Source organism: Coturnix japonica, chromosome 4, assembly GCF_054131305.1.
Source record: "Coturnix japonica strain WE chromosome 4, WE-NBRP24, whole genome shotgun sequence".
NCBI lineage: Eukaryota > Metazoa > Chordata > Aves > Galliformes > Phasianidae > Coturnix > Coturnix japonica.
Window position 1 is genome coordinate 42,354,973 of NC_140666.1, and position 14,003 is coordinate 42,368,975.

Genomic DNA, 14,003 nt, shown 5'->3' on the forward strand with positions numbered 1-14,003 from the left:
TAGAGAGTTAGACAAATTCAGAAGAAAAGACTTTTTTATTTTTTATTGCAAGCTTAATTTAGAATTGTTTTGAGGCTTCCATATGAAATTATTGGGGAACACTTTATTTAGAAGCCAGGAATTGGGTTAAAGCTCAGAGGTTGTGGGAAGCAGTTGGAAAAACAAACGGTCTTGCTTGACGGCAATTCATTTGGGCAACATTATTTCTCCACCTCATAACATTTTTTTATTTTTTTTTTTTTCTTTTGTGAGCCATAGGATGTTCATATTCTGACCATGTTCAATTGGTTAACTCTGTCATAGCTTTTAGATAGATAGGAGAGATACCTTTGGTGGGAAGAAATTAGATAGTTGGCATTTAGATTTTTCTGGTGATTGTTTGACTGGTCAAACAGAGCTTGCATTACTTTCCAAACCAGAAGAACTGTAATCCAGATCCAGATGAGGTATGTAATCGAGTTACTGTAGGGAATCTTGCAGCATTCTCCATAGAACTCTTGTGATAATTAACAGAAACATTATACTTCAATCTCATACTCACAAGCATACAAGAAGAAATGAAACCCCTGAACTTTATTCTGAAGAGAGTAAGAATTTTTCCTGATACATTACCAATGATTTCAGAATACAAACTGACATCAACATCTGTAGCCAGGAAATAAGAGATTCTTCCTCTAATAATGTTCTTTAGGTCACTTAAAAGGCATACATACCAGATTTATTTCTGTAGCACACATTATTTACAAGCTGCTGTTGAGTCAGTGTGGTTATCAGTAGGATGGATATCACCTTTCAGTTTGTGGGATTTTGATGCATATGTTTCATGAGTGTGAATTCGGTGTTTTTCTGTTTTTTGTTTTTGTTTTTTTTTTCCTCCATTTTTAACTTTCCTAATATCTACTTTGAAAGAAATAAACAGTTATGTGAAAAAATCCTGTATCAGACTGCAGTGAGCTCATCTGTGTAAGAAAGTAATTCAGAGGTAGCATGGAGAATGGACAAGCTGCTAATTTTGTATGTCAAACACATGATTTGCATTGCTGTATATTCTCTTAAGGTTAGTCAAACAGGATAATTTAAGAACTCCATTCTGAGTTTGCTGTTACCCAAATGACAGCATGAAACTTAAATTTTGAAACTGTGGTAGGCTAGTTGTGGAAACCCCACTGTGTTGGCATTTTGTGAGGTTGGCCCATTCTGTGCTTGTGACATAAATATTAAAGTAGTTAATGCATCTGTCAGCATCCATAACACCCAGATGTCTGAATAGCAGTTGAATCCATCAGGTGTAGCATCTGGATGTGGTCAAGGTGGAAACTGATACCAGTAACCTCATTACTCATGGCTGCTTCTTATTTCCATTATTTGAGTGCTGGTTTATAGGAATTTTCAAACTGATTGCAAACTGTCCTCCTTGATGCTTATCTAACAATTAGCTATAGAACTTACAGATGACTAAAATAATAATTTCTCTTTTGAACTATCATTTCTAGAGCTCCTTACCTAAAACTAAGGTAGAACAACACATGAGAGATCATGTTTTTTTTTAAATATAAATTTTTATATTTAAATATAAATTTTAAATATAAATTTGCAGTAGGAAGATGTAGGGTTTTTTTGTCCTAAGAGCAGCTGTACATTGGTCTCCCAAGTAAGAAACAAGACATTTCATAGTTTAAAATTCTTACTAAACCATTAGTAATTTAGTGTTGAGACAGCTTTAGGCTGGACCTAAATCCTCAGAAGATGCTATTCCAAACTCTGCAGTGAAGCCTTTTTTAAAGCATCCTGCTGTGCAAATGAAACAGAGAATGGTGTGTCTTAGCTGTGTGTTTGGTGATTCATATAATTGACAGGGTGTGGCTCTGTAGTGGAAATAATATTAGTTTGGCTGGGAGGTGGAAAGTGGTAGTAACACAATGTGCTCATGTTTTAAGGATTGTATTTTTAACAGTTTTAACTTTTCACCTTGTCTGTGTTCTAGGTTCAGTGGCACTGCAGATCACGGATGGTTGCAGGTGCTAACTTCTACATTGTAGGGCGAGATCCTGCAGGGATGCCACACCCTGCTACTGGGAAAGATCTGTATGAACCAACCCATGGTGCCAAAGTGTTGACAATGGCCCCAGGCCTCCGAGCACTGGAAATTGTGCCCTTCAGGGTTGCAGCTTATAATAAGAAAAAGAAGTCCATGGACTACTATGACTCTGAGCAGTAAGTTGTATTTTAGTTCTAAGACATTCTGAACAACAGCTGTCTTCTCCTGCCCTCACTCCCCCAGGAAAAAGAAGTATTAAATGAATATTGCAAAAATATGCCAAGTTTTAGAGACGTTTTTAGACCACTAATGCAACTTGACTTCACTGATGATTTGGGTGCAGTTTCACAGCATAACTTACTTGATCCAAGCAAGAGCAATCCTCTAGATGGCAATGCAGCTGCATGCAGGCTCCCTGAAGAGAAAGCTAGTTGTTCCTGCTCACTGTAGACAGAACACTGTGGTAGGCTACAGACAGAGCTTGGGTGGGTGCAGCTGGCTGTATTTCAGGCTAGTCTATGTAATGCCAAAAACCTGTCAGATTCCTGGATCAAGTGGTGTTTCAACTCTGAAAGGAGGATGGTAGGGAATAGAGAGTTGTCTGGAAGTGTGAGAGGGTCAGCACTGGTGGACGATCTCAGGAGTAAAGTAATGATGTGCATGAAAGTCTTTTCTGAGCACACTACTTAACTCATGAAGAACACAACTTGAAAATGTGGGAAGAAGTTTGTTTGCATAAAAGCACTACTCTGACTTATTTTAGAAATGGATAACTTGATTTCTATTGAATCTTACTCAATTGCTTGAGGCTTGGAAGCTTCACAGGCAATAGCCAGTTCAAGGATTTGTAACACTAACAGAGGTATGGAAGATTATGTCAAGCACGTATTACATGAGTTTCCCTGAGACTGAGCTGTATCTCTCTTATCTGCTGCCCCTAGGGCTTCCTAATTTTACAACAGCAGGTATGTATCATGATACAACTTTGGAAAGACATTGTAGATATTTAAATCCTAGATTCTGATCTGGGAGACTTTGGTTTTCTGATTTCACAGTTCTTGTTCTGCAAGAAAGAGCAATTATGCTCATGCCTTGAAATGTTAAGTGCTGCCCTGCTGCCTTCCCCTAGAGACTGTACCTGTTTTTCACCAGTTCCATGGGGCCACGCTGCTTTCCAGCTAAGCAGTGGCCAAGGAAATTCCTTTGGGTGACATGTGGCATGTGCTCTGGTAACTGCAAATGAGAGGCAAAAGTTCTGTCATTTCTTTGCCGTTTTTGCCATTGTTCTGTACATTGTGCGACTTGCACAGTGTCAATAAATCAATGGAACAGATGTCAGAAGGCCACCAACAGCATTCTGAAATGGAAACTTCTGTAAGAATGAAAAATGAAGTTAGAAGAAACTCCTTGCACTTTAGTAGTCTAAGTTCAAACACTCCTGGAAGGGACAACTGAAAGGGGATCAATAATTAAGTCAGCCCAAACATGATTTCGAGAAGTACACAAAAGGAATTGTTGTTATATGTGTTATATATGTTATAATGGAGAACTTCCAAATGAATTTCTGATCTGAGAACCAGTGTCAAAAATAAATAAATAAATAAATCACAAAAAAAAAACCCCAAATGAAAACAAAAAAAAACCCAAACCCCAAAGCAACTAAACTAAAAAACATAAATTACCACCAAATGCTGAATCCTTTCAGAAAAAAGTCAGTATGTTTCTTCGGCCAGAAAGGCTGCTCGGTTACCACAGGCAGATGTAATTTGGTATTGGTGGCTTAATAGTTGTTTGGGTGAGCAGAGATTCCCAATTCTCTGCAGAAGATCAGTCCTAAAAATGTGGCCACAGCTTGCTGCTGAGGAAAAAGAAAATTAAGAAAGGAAATTAGTCTAGCAGTTAACAATGAAAACCCAGCACACATGCATAAGCAAAAAAATAAATATATCAATAAAAGGGGAAAAAAATCCTCAACAATGTCTGGAAAAAAATCAGCTATTCTTTTTTTCTTCCCGAAGAAAACCAATGAGATCATTTCAGCTAAAAGGAACCCATAAATAAGGCTACTGGAGCAGTCTGTTCATGCTTTTTGTGAAGTGTGAATGAAGCATGGGTGTCTGAAGAGCAGGGATGATTGTGACTTCTAATCTTTAAAAGTCCTGGGAGTACACTATAGAATGTGGTTGTCACAGCTGCTTTAATACTGTCAAATCATACTTAGCTATTTCAATGAAGTATGTACTGTTTGCAGCCTTGTTTGATGTGATGTCTGATTTTAAAAGTGGTAGTAAAGAGGCTGAAATAGACTTCTTTGATTGTCCTCCTTGGTTTAGTTATGTGAAACCATGACATTAGTGCATCATTTAGGGTATGTTAGGATACATATCACAGCAGCTCAAAAGGTTTAAGTGCTTATAGTCAAAAAGAAGTTTAATGTGTGTCAGGTAAAGGATTTGCTTTCCTTATGTTGATATTAAGCCCACTGGTTATGTTTTGCTCTCACACAGTGTTTGTTCATAGCCAGCTAGGTTTGGAACCTATCTGATACTAGCTGGTTCACTCAGCATGACAGAGTGTTCCCAGGACCTACCTGGAGTCTGACTAAACAAAGGCTAACACTGTAAGGACAGTGTTCTGATGCTGATGGGAGTTATGGTGTGAGTCACAGTTTCATGCTGCCAAGACAACTTTAAGTTCAGTGGAAATCCATCTGAGAGTGGTTATAAGGTTGGATTTCACCTCCTGACAGATCCTGTTCAGCAGGGAATATGAAGCTGGAGAAGCAGAGCTGTTAAAAGGCTGAACCTGAGAAGAAGAAGCCTGCAAATTGCTCAAGGAATTAATTGCATCTGAAAGTTTCCCAGCTGAGTAGAACATGGCAGTTGTTCTGAGGTCTCAGCAGAGTGAAGAAATCATGCTTCTGTGTAGTAGAAACATTAATTTCTGTTACTCTGGAAATTGTGTTTTCACAATTAGGGGAGACACTGAGTATTTAGCTGTTATAGAAGGACTTTCAGGTATGAATGTGGAGATTAAGCTGAAAACTTAAACAACAAAATTACTAATGAAGGAATTTACAAAAGGTAAAAAATACTGAGCCGTTTCACTATATGTTATGTATTACTCAAGACTCATATGAGACAGTTTAGTGATTTAGGAGGCTTTCAAAGAAGGTGGTGTGACAGAATTGTGGGACATCAATAAGGCCTCACCTAGTGCTTCTGTGCTTTTTAAAACAGCATTTTTGAAACATTTCTTGATTTTTTTTTAAATCATTTGTTTTTTGTTATGCTGAACCTGTTATGTTTCTTAAATCCTTACTTAGATTTTTCTTTCCTTTTTCTAAGGCTTTTTTTGGATTTTTTCTCTTTTTTTGCATGTATATGCCTTTTTCTCTAATTTTTAGAACTGCTTCTTGCACAGCTATGAAGGAGGAAGCTGGAGGAAGGGGGGTCTTACTAAAGCAAGCTTATGTGGTATATGTAAATTTCTTGGCAGCTTTATTTCTTACTAAACTTGTAGGGCATTGAGCAGGCTGAGTCTTACTCTACAATAAATCAGCTAATGTGTTTTTCATGCTCAGACTTTGATATTGTGGAAAACGTGGAAAGTCCTTACAGCACTTGCTTTACTCTTTCTATTCCAGTTGACTTAATAATTTGTTTTTGCTAAAATAATATCCAGACTTAGTATTTCACTGTGTGTATTTTGTAGAAATAGCTGTCTTCAAAACAATCAAGTTACCTTCAAGCAGCGTTAGTAAATGCTAGGCATCACCCTAACAAGGAGCAACATTTGCAGGTGTTCTTAATAGTAGTGACATAACTCTTCCATACGCTTACATAAGCTGAAAGGTTTTTATTTTTCTGTCATTTATATTTGGTGAAATTGAAACACAGTAGGGTTTTTTATCTTGTCTTTGCACTTCAAGAACACATAGTCCTGAACTGAAAGCAATAAGAGCATTCATGGCATTGCTGCTGTGTGGATGCACACAAACCAAATCAAAAATTTATGAGGCTAGTGGTTTTGTGAAAGGGAACTGTGGAATGCTTTCTGCATCTTGCTAACTTCCATACCCTGCTGAGCATAGCTCAGCACTTCAAGCCAAGTTCTGCCCTCTGATGCACACACTTGGCTCTTGTTTCTGTCTAAGGCTTGTGCATCTGAGATCAATACTTGGCTTTTATTTCAAACAGACAAGTAAAGAGTGCGTAATGGTTACATGTTGCAAATTGAGCAAATGGCGTAAGTAAAATTGCCATATTTAATTTAAGAATAAATCATTTTTCTTTGGAACATTTGGTAGAATTCTGGCATTGTTGTCTCAGTTATGCTTTTTTACTTCTATGAGGAGTAATGTTTAATTTGACTGGAGCTTTTGCTACTTATCACCACATACCTGAGATGTTGATTTTAATTTAGATTGTTGTGTTAATAGCAATAATCAACAGTACTCATCTGGGTTAATGTTTTTATCTGCCCAATTGATTTTTTTTAATTTATTTTTTTAAGGAAAAGGCATTTTTATTATTCTTCCACATAATTTTATGCTTTTTTTTTCTTTTTTGGATCTGTATGTACCATGTGTACTTCCATATATGTGTAAATATATATATATATATGTGTACATGCATACTGTGTGGCTTGCACTGGCCCAGCTGCAACAGAATCATAGAATTGTTTGAGTTGGAAGGGACCCCTAAAGGCCATGTCGTCCTACTTCCTGCAGGGACACCTACAGCTCCATCAGGTGCTTAGAGCCCCTCCAGCCTGATCCTGGCTGTTTCCAGGGATGGGGCATCCACTACCTCTCCGGGCAGTCCATGCCACTACCTCACTAACTTTAGTATAAGAAAAAAATTCTAAAACTCCAGTATTTTATTTTGAAACTGTAGACTCTATTGTCTGCAAGCTATCTATCATCAAGCAATTTTCTGCCATGTTGTTCCTCCACATTCTCTAGTGGAATTGAAATGATCCTCTGCCAGCAATGAAATAACAGCCTACAAACAGCATATAGTTTCCTTGTTTCTTCACAGGGAGAAAGCCAGGCTAGCTAGATGTAGGCACAGATTTGGTTCAACCTGCAGGAGATCAGTTGGACTAAGCTGCTAAACTCAGGAGTTAGCTAAGCTGATTGTTGTAGAGAATGTATATTTGTAGAGGGTGTGTATTTTTAAAGATGTACTGTCACTGATGCACAAATGTTTGGAAAGAGCAGTTGCTTTCCATAACTATACTTCCAAGAGGAAATTTCATTGAAAGACTAAAAAAAAAAAAAATTAAAAAAAAAAAAAAAATCAGAAGAAATATGAACAACTCATACTACTTTTTAAAATACTTTCTTTTTTCCTCCTACCTGCTCCTCTCCCTCAATCCCCTTAATCCCACTCCCATCTCTCAGCCATGAAGACTTCGAATTTATATCGGGGACCCGCATGCGCAAGCTGGCTCGAGAAGGACAAAACCCACCAGAAGGCTTCATGGCTCCTAAGGCTTGGACTGTGCTGACAGAATACTACAAATCCTTGGAGAAGGCTTAGGCCTCTTATTAACTCCAGATCAACCTTTGACGCCTGATTTATTTACGAGAAGGGGACCACACAGTCACCGTTCATGTTGCTTTGTTGTGGTGTCTGTCAGGAAGTTCTTCTCTGAAAACAGACTCTTTCTCTCTAACTTAGCATCATTCTTTGCCTGTCCTTATGGGTTCTATTATGTCCTGGCACCTAACTAGCTGCTGTTTTTAATGTCTTTTCTTTTATTACAGTTAATATTCTTACAGTGGGATTTTTAACTCTTTTTTTTTTTTTTAATTAATTATTTTACTGCCTCTCTCCTCTGAGTTCTGCAGCTGTTAAATAGATGCAGCTTTTTTCATATTATTTAAACTGCTGGATATTTTCTGGTTTTAGTAGTTTGTAGGAGAAAATGTAATAGTTAGACTCTTAACTATGGATAGATGCTCTATAAATGAAAAAAGTAAATAAGTTTTAAAACTGCTGTTAAAGTGTACTCTATCTTGTTCTCATTAGCATATCCAGGGGCATTTAACATTAACTTTTCAGTACATGTAATCAAAAAGCAGAGTTCTTTATGCAGCATAATTAACTTCTTTTGCTTTCTTTGTTTAGTTTTGGAGTTCTTGGAGCTCTGTCCAGTAGTTTTCTTCTACTGTGGACCTGTAAAGATGATGAAGTAATGAATAAAACAAAATACTTAATTTTCTCTTAATAAACTAAGATATTTATTTTAATGTGTACTTGTTGCGATAAATATCAGCAGGGGAAGGTCTGATCCCATTGGATTTCACTTACTGGTCTTTGTTCCTGTTACACTCAACAGTAAGTATACAGTAGTACTGATCTGATGCCATCTTTCCCAGTGTTTGTAGGTAATCAGAGGAACAGTCTAACTGTTCTTAGCTACTGACCAGGAACTTCTTATATCCTCATGGAAACTCTCTGTTCTTTAGCTGAAGAAGGTGGGTGTAGCAGGAAGGAGTAAAAAATCATTTTTAGAACTTTGAAATTGGCCTGCTACTGAACCCGAATGAAGTGTATGTTCATATAGAATTTTGGGGGGAGATTGTGGGAGGTTGTGGTGAAGGGACCTGTGTAATGGGTGGGATGAATACTAATTACAGTCTTCATTTACTTGTTCAAAGTAGTTTTAGGTCAAATACTTTTCTTCTTCTGTCTCCTTGACAATATGTAAATAGTAACTTTTAGGGAGATTTATGCTTCTGTAAGATGCAAGAAGGTCAGACAGAGCTGGGAAAAGACAAGAGACATGTTTGTCAGCAAACCATGATGATTATTGAGACTGCACTGTGGTAGCATAAAGCTTACTGTTTTAGAATCACTAGGCACATTTTCTTCAAACTTACCTTCAGATTTTTTTTTTTTCATTATTTTTTTAGATCGCATCAGCATGTAGATTGTGCATAAGAAATCCATAAGAAAAAGTTGCTTCCTCTCCGGGCAGGTGTTTGTGCAAAACTTCATGCTTAACTACAAAGATGAACAAAAGTTATGAGCTGCTAAAATGGGATTTGCTGTTGAAATTTAGAGTTTGGACTTTTTGCTGCCAGGTATGATTCTTATTAAAAATGACTTCCATCATAGTGTATTTCAGCAGAATGGCAAGCACTGGTTAAATAATATAGAAGTAGATACAAGTGCTACTTAAATTATATAAAGTCTGGAAAATAACATGAATGGTAAGCATGAATTTGAATCATCCTTTAACATTAATTTAGAAGCAGGAATAAGCAGCTTAGTACAGTGATAACAAGCAGATCCACTATTCATACTCAACTGGCACAGTGCTGAGGCTCTGTTTTTACAGTGCTTCTGGAAAGCATTCCTAACAGTGCTTTGTGTTAATGAAGCCTTCATGTTAATTCTAACTTGAAGGTAACAGCCATGGCATTCCTAAGACAAGAACATCAAATCACTATGTGGGTAGGACTTGCTCTGTTCAACTTTTTTTTCCATACCATGCACATTTTCTCCATAGAATTCTATTTTTTTTCCACTTTTCTCTTGTGCGTGAAAGTAGTACTTCACAGGAAAGGGCTACCCTAGAAGTGATTAACAAAAATGTTCCCCTTGCCTCCCACCTCCCAAATGATTATTTACTTGCTACTCTTGCACGGGGTAATTTATCTGTTATCCAGTGCTGTTTGTATAGTTCCAAGATGACTGTTCCCTTCTGTTTTCCTATGTGAGACATTTCATGCCTGTGTTTGACAGATCTGGTCACAATATTTTTCCAGACACAGTTTTGAGATACCAAGCTCCTGCATCTGGAATAATTAAGTAGAAGTCAGGAGTAGGAGTGAGTGGATAGCTTGGAGTGGTGGTGGGAACAGAACAGGGCTCACATGAGCAATGCAGCCAGCACTATATATAGCTTGAGTTTGGACCTCCTCTGTATTTCATGTATCCTTAATGTCAGAAAGTTTCACATGTGTATTACACAGAGGTTTAAACTTCGTGTGCTACAGAAGGAATAAAAACTACTTCAGAAATCCAGGCAAAATTCTAAAGTAGTCTAGATGCTTTTCCCTTCCTGTTGGATTAAAAGTGCTAATCAGTATAATATAATCAGTGTATTCCCTTTCCCAGTATAAGCTGACAGCTTTGAAGATGGTTATGTGTGTGTCCCTTTCTGCATTTTATACACGCTGTATGCCTTGTCATCTCTGGTTATGAACCTTTTAAGTTTTTCTGCTATGAATTGTAGGAACACAGAAAGAAGCTCTCATCATCATCAACGGTTGGACTGGATGATCTTTTAGGTCTTCTCCAACCTTGATGATTCTATGATCTCTGTTTATAAATTAGTTTTTCTATGAGTTGAATATGAGTTTACTGAATTTACAGCACCAACTCCAAAGGCAGGGAAAGGGAAAGCTATTGCTGCTCTTGAAGTTGGAGAATTCACAAGAAAAAATGAGATAGTTAATGAAAATTCAGTTTCTATGCAGGGATGTGTGCTTATTCATTTACAGGAACGTGACTTACTGTGGTGCCTGGACAGTAATAAGAAACGTGTAGGAATGGTGTTCTATTCTTGAAACCTGACACAGAACCCTTCAGCACCACCCGCAAAGTAATTCAGGCTGAATGAATTGGCTGAATTGAATGTTACAATTAATACAACTGGAGCACAGAATTAATGTTTTGTTCTACTTAATTGATCTTGGAAGCTTATGTGCCAAAACTCCTACTTTAGTTGCTATGAAAGAGAGTGATGTTAGTTTGGCTTTCTTCACATTTAGCTCTAATAATATAAGACAGGTTGCCAGGGGTAACTTTAAAGCTTTCAGTGTCCATTATGTTGGATATGGGAGTTCCTGCCAGCAGCAAAGCAGGTGTTGGCTAAACATGTGATTTAAAGGAAGTCAATGCTAAGTTGTACTCTTTTACCTTGAAGAAAGCCTGAGGGCTGGAGTAGCAGGGCCTCATTTTTATTTGCTTTCTCCTTTCATGAAAAGCTTTTTGACTATGGATATAGCGATAGATTTTTAGCAGGCTTTTGAAGTGTCCATTGAGGAGTTTTCTTTTTGTGCCTCCTGCAAGATCTCTGTCTGTTCTTCTGATATTAGAAATTTTTTACCTGTATCCATTTTCATTATTTAGTCTTTTATTAAAATCACTTTTTTTCATTATGGGAGGGTGTGTATGTGCATGCACCAGAGTTATACCTTCAACAATTCCAGAATTTTTTTGCCCTAGAAAATTCATCTTGATATAATTTTGAAGCTGAAAGGGGGAAGGCAACTGCCCTGAAAGCTAGGAAACAGTGCTTTAAAGCCACATCTGGAATTCTTAGACAATAAATAGCTGCAACTTAAAACGGAGAATGTGGGGATTTTAATATATCATAAAACTCACAGAGCCTTGGATTCAGTATAAGGACTGTCACCCAACCTTTATGTTAAAATCCAACTGTGCAACACTTTGAAGTATAGCTGCAGTCAGAATGCTACCTGTCTGTATATAAAAGGAGGAAAAAAACCAACAAAAACATCCTTTTCAGCCTGATCTTCAGTGGAATGGAAATAGTGCCTGAATCTCTTTTATCCTCTGCAAAGTTATTTTGTCTGTGGAGTCCTACACTCATCACTCTAAATTGCACCTCTGAAGAAGAATATAAGCATTTTCTACCCGGGTGGCCTTTGTCTAAATTTCTGTGGACTAAATCAATTATTTCTGTAATGATTGATACTTAAGTTTATTACAGTAGCTGTGAAGAGACAGATGAGAGAAAGCATTATTCATGTGTTAACACTCTCTAGACAGCATTGTTGCACTGATTAAAAAACATGACATTTCACTCTGAAGGACAAATCTACTTCTCTAACTTAAAAACATTTCTGTGATTTCAAGAGTGCTACTCAGAGAAAGAGAAAACATTTCGGCTTTTGTACTATTAATTTTATTTCATCAACAGTTTTCTCAAAGTTTTGAGGAGAAGCAGAAGAGACTCCTTGACCTTTGTACATTGGATTCAAAAGAGCTGTCTGCTGTAGGATGAAGTCTGCAGTCAGCCCATGGAAAAGGAATGATGATTTTTCATTGAGGTCTGCCTTGTTTCTAGCTGATGTGCACAGTATTCTACCGCCTGTGAAAAGCAGCATTTTTGATCATTAGATGCTTTTGTTTTCCCAGACAATTTTGAGATAAGATCACTTATGTTTAAACATAACTTTCCACTAGGAGAAAGCTTACCACAGTTATAGTTTATATTTAAGCTATGATACAGTCTGAAAAAAACAGTGTTGTAATTACGTGAGCAAAAATTTCTTGTCACGCTATGTGACAGCAAAACAATAAACATACCATTGCTGTCAACATCAAAAGTACAATGCAAAATGCAAACTATCCTATTGGCACTTCTTCATTAGAGATAGTTATTTATAGCTCCTTTGTTCCTTATTTCTACAAGGAATAATACTGCTTCTTTCTGAAAGCTGTAAATCTCTTTGCCTTACTTGGTAGTTAGAAACGCTCAGAATGACACTTCACAATTTATACTGTTTTCAGTTAGTATTTTGACAGGCATGCTTGTGAGTTCCACAACAAAACAGCTTTGCTAAGAGTGTTACAGGTTTAAGGTTTTCCTTTGTAAGTCTTGGCTATTTTACCTACAGTACCGTTAGTTTTCTCTCTGTTTAGAAAACAAACAACAATAACAACAAAAAGCAACAAAGTTTTATACAGCTCAATTTTATGTAGAGATTGGGTGCACAATTTTTGTGAAATATTTAAATGTCTATAGCTGACTTTTTTTATCATAAAAGCTTTTCATTCTGGTCTGTCCTGCTGTGATGACTTCTTTTGACACACTTCCTATGCTGGAGAAGAGTATAAGAAAGAATAATTTCAGGGAAAGGTGATGAATTGATCATTGATGATCCCATGACAGTATTATTCAAACACTGACAATTAGAAAAGTAAAAATAAAAATCTATTGTAACATGTAATTCTTTCAATATAATATTTTGCTTTTTCTTTAATGATTATTCAGATATAAATGGAAATTCAAAGCAGCCTGCTCCATCTGCAAGATTTAAAGAAGGAGATGAAGGTTCTTTGGTCACTTGTTTTCTGGAGAGATAAAAGTAAATTCCTTTTCACACATTTAGTGTGTTAAATTAAAAAAACCCCACTCAGATCTTTCCATTTTCATACTTATAGATGTGTCTTCACAAGGAACAATGTGTTTTCTGATGTTCAAAGAGCTGCGTTATTTTCAGTTTGAGGTTTTGTTGAACACTGGCAATGAACTGCAAATACTGGCCTATCTAGTCCAATTCTACACTGGATGGTTTCAAAAAAAGAAATCTTACCTTTTATCTTAGATCAACTTGGTTGACTTTTTTTTACTGTATTTAGTTTGAGACAACTCTATGATTCAAATCTATGATTCTGTGTTTCAGGTTTTTCCACATACCTATGTAATTGCTAAAAAGAAAATTCAATCTCTTTACCATTCTTGGTTGATTATTATCCTACTAGTGCCTGTGGATCTTGGAACTAATGCTGAGGAAGTAGGTATCTTTCCAGATTGATTTTGTGGAACTAATTCTGGAAGATATCTGCTTAACTTTAATCCTTTCGAAAAACAAATGAATTAAGATCTCACTGTCTTTCAAGAAAGCATTAATCCAATTGCATTAAGAATTTATACTCTAATTTTCCTCCCTTTTGAAGTCTGTGAGTGATCGCTGGAACACACTGTCTCTTTTTTGATAGGAAATGGTAGAACCCTGCTTATTGAAATGTGATAATGCAAGTTTCAAACAAGAAAAGTGTAATCCTCTCCTAGGAGAAAACTGGTAGATGTTGGCACTTGGTGTTTGTATACTACTACAGACACAGGGGAGAACCCAGTGAAAGCAAAGACAAGTCCAAAAACCTATTGAACCTTAGAAGACTCAGTGAAGGAA

The 14,003-nt window shown here is 36.8% G+C and overlaps 1 protein-coding gene across 1 annotated transcript in view; it reads left to right on the forward strand.

The window, feature by feature from the left end:
- PAPSS1 (3'-phosphoadenosine 5'-phosphosulfate synthase 1) overlaps positions 1 to 8,297 on the forward strand; it is a 29,749-nt gene extending 21,452 nt beyond the window's left edge. The window contains exons 11-12 of the mRNA XM_015861361.3: positions 1,985 to 2,214; positions 7,446 to 8,297. Of these exons, the coding sequence (XP_015716847.1) occupies positions 1,985 to 2,214; positions 7,446 to 7,584 (369 nt within the window). The 3' untranslated portion in view covers positions 7,585 to 8,297. The remainder of the gene's footprint in view (positions 1 to 1,984; positions 2,215 to 7,445) is intronic.
- Positions 8,298 to 14,003: the final 5,706 nt, after the last annotated feature.